This window comes from Gavialis gangeticus, unplaced genomic scaffold (genome assembly GCF_001723915.1).
Source record: "Gavialis gangeticus isolate Ggan-Ray unplaced genomic scaffold, GavGan_comp1, whole genome shotgun sequence".
NCBI classification, from domain to species: Eukaryota; Metazoa; Chordata; order Crocodylia; family Gavialidae; genus Gavialis; species Gavialis gangeticus.
In genome coordinates this window covers 26,334,344-26,339,514 of record NW_017729001.1, presented here as the reverse complement: position 1 = coordinate 26,339,514, position 5,171 = coordinate 26,334,344, and the positions used below count along the sequence as shown (strand labels likewise).

Here is a 5,171-nt window from a genome sequence, read left to right as displayed (position 1 = left end):
AGATTCCTTTTGTCCCTTTTGGGGCTACCTGCCTTGGTGGAGCCACCTCTCTTGCTCTGCATGTGTGTGGACAGGTGGACCTGGTGCTCCATCCTTTTCCTTGTATAGGGCTGATGTACGTTATACCCCCATGGGAGCAAGGGGGGAACTAGGACCCAGGTGATGGATGCGTTGTAGCATGGTCCCTTGCTTTACTCCAGGGCCTTGCAGCTGCTTGCTCCCTCCAACTGGGAGCTTGTTGGAAAGTCCCAGTTATGCCCAAAGCCTTTATCTTGCATTCAGGGCTGTGAAATCTCAACAAAGCAGTGTGGTGCATGGAAGGGGATAAGGGCCGCGTTTCATTGGTGTTGTTCCATGCGTGTTCTCATGCGCTCTTGCATTCTCACGCCCACACCAGTTGAATGGCCACATTAAAACATATAACAAACAGCAAAAGCGGAAATGTTATAATGGATGGAGAGTGCTTTAAAGAAGCATGGAGAATAGCAGGCCATCAAAAATAAATGAGCAGGATTTTAAAAGAGAACAAGAGCGGAGCAAAGAGAGGAAGAGATTTGGCTCAGAACATATCTTCAAGAAATGTAGCCTAGATACAGAGCTTTAAAAGATGCCTTACAGCTTGTATCTATGCTAACCTGTGGCTGCAAGTATCTGAGTCATCTAGCATGTAACGGGTGTAATTGTTTCTGTAGCGTTGTGCTCTAACCACTACTGATAAACATTAAAAGGCACATTCAGATTAGGTGTAGACAATAAGAAGAGGTTTGACTTTAGAATCTGTCATTCTTCCTATGTTATCTCTTCACATTATGGAAATGTGGTCCCTTCATTCAGTTGGTTTGTGTTTATTTTTTATATGGGTCCGGAGGGATCGGCATTTACTGGACTTTTGCCATAAGCTAGCCGATTGTTGTCTTAGAAGATACATAATTCTTTCTTTTAGAATTATATTTAAGTTGACCATATCTTACTATTAATAAAAGAAGCATCCAAAGTAGGACCTTGTATGCGATGCCTACCTCTCACCAAATTTTTTTTTTTTTTTGGAGAAAAAGGGGGAACTAGAGTTGACCAGAGGATTGACATTTCTGTTTTGCAATAACTTCTGAGGTTTCAAAACTCATTTTTTACTTCCTATAGGAAAAAAAGTGAAATGTTTTGAATAATGTTGTGAACTTTTAAACCCAGAAGGTTTGTCATTTTTCTCTCTCTCTCAAGTTCAGCTTGGGCCTGAGAAACCATCTCACTGAAAGCTACATCAGAATCCATGTGTCTGAATTTTTTGCCTGTTGTTTTATTTGTTTACATCAAATATGTGATCAACTTTAAGTGGAACCCAGGTTTGAATGGCTTCTACTCTACTCATAGTGCTCTGGTGTGGTGCCAGAGGACTGGAAAAGGGCCAACGTGGTCCCCATTTTCAAAAAATTGGAGGAAGGAGGACCCGAGAAACTATAGGCCTGTTAGTCTTACCTTGGTCCTGGGGAAGCTCTTTGAGAAAATTAGACAGGAGCACATCTGTGAGGGGCTAGCAGGGGAGATTATGCTTAGGGGCAACCAACATGGGTTCGTTAGGAGCAGGTCCTGTCAGACCAACCTGGTGGCCTTCTATGACCAGGTCACAAAACACTTGGATGCAGGTGTCGTGGTAGACGTTGTCTTTCTGGGCTTCAGGAAGGCCTTTGACACTGTCTCTCACCCCATTCTCATTAAAAAAAAATTAGGCGACTGTGGCATTGATGCCTACACAGTCAGATGGGTCGCAATTTGGCTAGAGGGCTGCACCCAGTGAGTGGTGTTGGACGGGTCATTTTTGACCTGGAGGGATGTGGGCAGTGGGGTCCCCCAGGGCTCGGGCCTCGGGCCCATGTTGTCCAACATCTTCATCAGCGACTTGGATGAGGGGGTAAAAATAACTTTGTTGAAATTTGTGGATGACACTAAGATGTGGGGAGAGGTGGGCAAGCTACAAGGGAGGGATTGGCTACATCTAGATCTGGACAGGTTACAGGGGTGGGTGGATGAGAATAGGATGTGTTTCAACACTGACAAGTGCAAGGTATTACACCTAGGTAGAAAGAAGACCTATAGACTGGGGAACTCCTTTTCTTATCAGCACAGAGGCAGAAAAGGATCTTGGAGCCGTTACAGACTCCAAGATGAACATGGGCCGCCAATGTGAGGACACGGTCAGTAAAGTGAACCGCACCTTGTCATGCATCCACAGATGCATCATGAACAGGTCCAGGGAGGTGATCCTCCCCTCTGTGTGGCACTGGTCAGGGCGCAGCTGGAGTACTGTGTCCAGTTCTGGGTGCTGCACTTCAAGAGGGATGTGGACAACATGGAGAGGGTCCAGAGGAGGCCACCCGCATAATCCGGGGGCAGCAGGGCAGGCCCTACGAGGAGAGGCTACGGGACCTGAACCTGTTCAGCCTCCACAAGAGAAGGCTGAGGGGGGATCTAGTGACCTGTTACAAACTAGTCGGGGGGACCAGCAGGCACTGGGGGAGTCCCTGTTCCCCCAAGTACTACCAGGAGTGACCAGGAATAACGGCCACAAGCTGGCAGAGTGTAGATTCAGACTAGACATCAGGAGGCGTGACTTCACTGTCAGGGCAGCTGGATCTGGAACCAACTTCCAAGGGAAGTGGTGCTCGCTCCTACCTTGGGGTTCTTCAAAAGGAGGCTAGACAATCACCTAGCCGGGGTCATTTGACCCCAGCATCCTTTCCTGCCCAGGGCAAGTGGTTGAACTTGATGATCTGCTCAGGTCCCTTCCGACCCTACCAACTATGAAACTACTTACAGGTTTGCAAAACCATGGATGCACATTTGCAAAACCCAAGCTGCCTTGCTTTGCTTCTGGAAGACTTCAGTCAAAGTCATGTCTGTCCCTGCCCCCCCCCCGACCCCCCCTTTTTGTTTTCATTTTTTGTTTTTAACAAATCCAATCTGTCCTCCACACTTTTTTTTGATTTCTATATGTTACAACTTGGGCATAAATAAATGGTGGGGTTGAATTTTTTTGATGAAAAATGACAAGTCAAACAATGCAAAAATGAAGTTTATTTCCTACACATGGGGACTTTTACCATCTTTAACTTTTCCTGAGCCTGATGAAGGGTGTGTGATCCCAGAAGCTTGCAGAAAAAGATACCTTTTTTTGCAGTTTCTCAGTTGGCCTAATAAAAGGTATCATCTCTGAACCAAGTGTTCTAAATTTTTGCAATCCAAACAGAAGGCATTTTCAGAGCCAGAACCACCCTCATCACTCTCTTCTGATGGGGCTTGATCTAGAACCTGTTTGGCATTTAAAGCAAATTTTAGACGTGGCCAGGCCAACAGGAACAAAAGAAAGCTAAGTGCCGGTAGATTGTTGAACTGTGAGCGGTGGTCCCCACAGTGCTAATGTTTAAGTGCTTGATAATGACAGCTAGCAGTTATGATCTCTACTGCGTCGTTGTTTCTGAGAGGACCTGGAAAGAAAGAAAAACCCTAAGTAAATATTAGAATTGTCTTTCTGTTTTCTTTTTTCCTTTGGCTTGCAGTGGTGGAAAGCAGAGGCGGCATCGTGGACAGTGTACAGAGATTTTCAAACCTGCCTACGTATCTTCCCATGAGCTATCACATCTGCAATGCCGATGTTTCCTTCTTCCTCAAAGAAGCCAATCAGGATATTATGAGGAACTCCAGTTTGCAGTCTAGGATGGAGTCATTCTTTATATACAAAGCCAAGTTTCCACCTGTCCTAAATGCAACTTATGGACCCTTTTCAGTTGAACAGGCAATTCCCCAAGAGCTGATGCTGACTTCTGCTCCATTTGGTTTCACAAATAAGTTTGCTTTTAATTGGAAATTAAAGTCTCACATCATTGAGAGCTCAGTATATTCCAGCAAGCCGAAAGTGCAAGCCTTGTTCTATATTGCGGGAAAGGACTGGGAGGACTATAACCCTGCTGAGCAATTGCCCTGTGTGAAGGTGTATGCTTTCCTGGAGGAGAGCGAAGTCGTGGCTAGTTGCAGGTTGAAAGGTCACCTCGGATTATGTGTGGCCGAACTGGAATTATTGCCGAACTGGTTCAGCTCTCCTACACCCCTGGCTTCAGAGTATGAGCAAACAGCAGCCTCGCTGGAAGGGATTACCGTGGAGCTCTTCTATAAGATTTACACAGCAGATGGGGAGTGTTCTCCTGAGGATGCAAAATGGGAAAACAACATACACGCAGGCCAAGATAATGAGCACAAAGCTTTGCTGCCACTGGAGAGGATTGGTAGCATCATTGTTTACCCAAATCAAGACCAACTAAAACAGTCTTCTCTGAATCTCGATGATAATGTCGTGATCCACTTGCCACTCAACCCCGTCAAGGAAGGTGACATTGTAACTTTCTATATTTCCCTTAACAGCAACTCCCTAGCAGATGAGTTTACATTAAGGTAAGCACGCGGTGTGTGTGATCCTTATATTTGAATGTTTAGCAGCATGGCCTAAATTCATCCCAGGTGTAACTCAACAGGAAGCAGCTGGGTAGTAAGGAGGGTTTCTTTAAAAAAGACTTCAGCCTTTGGCCTGCAGCCTTGGAGCAAATGTTACAGTTCTTGCACAATTTGTAGGTGTAATAGAATTGGATATATGGAAAGCTGACTTTGAAGTACGGGCTATTAATAATCGCATGCTTTTTCTTATAAAATGTTATAATTGATTATACCTAGCATAACCCAGTTTGCCTCGAGTAACGATTTTATCTCTTGTGGGTCAGCCAGAATGTCTGTGGCAATCCATGCTGCTAGAGAAATATTTATAAATGTTGTTTTCCTTTGCTTTGATATAGCTGTAATCTGTTCACTGTTACAGACTCTTCTTTCATAACATCTCAGTATTTCTAAGAATGCTCCAATGTGGTAAGGAAATATTCCCCCGTATTTTACTGAGTGGGGACTGAGACATGAGGAGACTAAGTGATTTGCTTAAGGTTACACAATATATCTGGCAGAATTACAAGATAGGCACAATTGTATTTTTTTTAAGTCCCAGTTCAGTATCCAACAGCAAGGTCATTCCAAGTGGTACTTTATCTGCTTTCAAGCTTAAATCCTGCGTGCTTGCTGCTCTTCAGCATCAAAGGAGCAAACGGGGGGGGGGGGGGAATGGAAAAATAAAGATTTTC

General features: G+C 44.8%; 1 protein-coding gene across 1 annotated transcript in view; it reads left to right on the top strand.

Annotated features, from left to right (window-relative positions):
- The first annotated feature begins 2,795 nt into the window (after positions 1 to 2,795).
- Positions 2,796 to 5,171, top strand: part of LOC109290242 (transmembrane protein 132B-like) — a 317,341-nt gene continuing 314,965 nt past the window's right edge. The window contains exons 1-2 of the mRNA XM_019506646.1: positions 2,796 to 2,811; positions 3,504 to 4,440. Of these exons, the coding sequence (XP_019362191.1) occupies positions 2,796 to 2,811; positions 3,504 to 4,440 (953 nt within the window). The remainder of the gene's footprint in view (positions 2,812 to 3,503; positions 4,441 to 5,171) is intronic.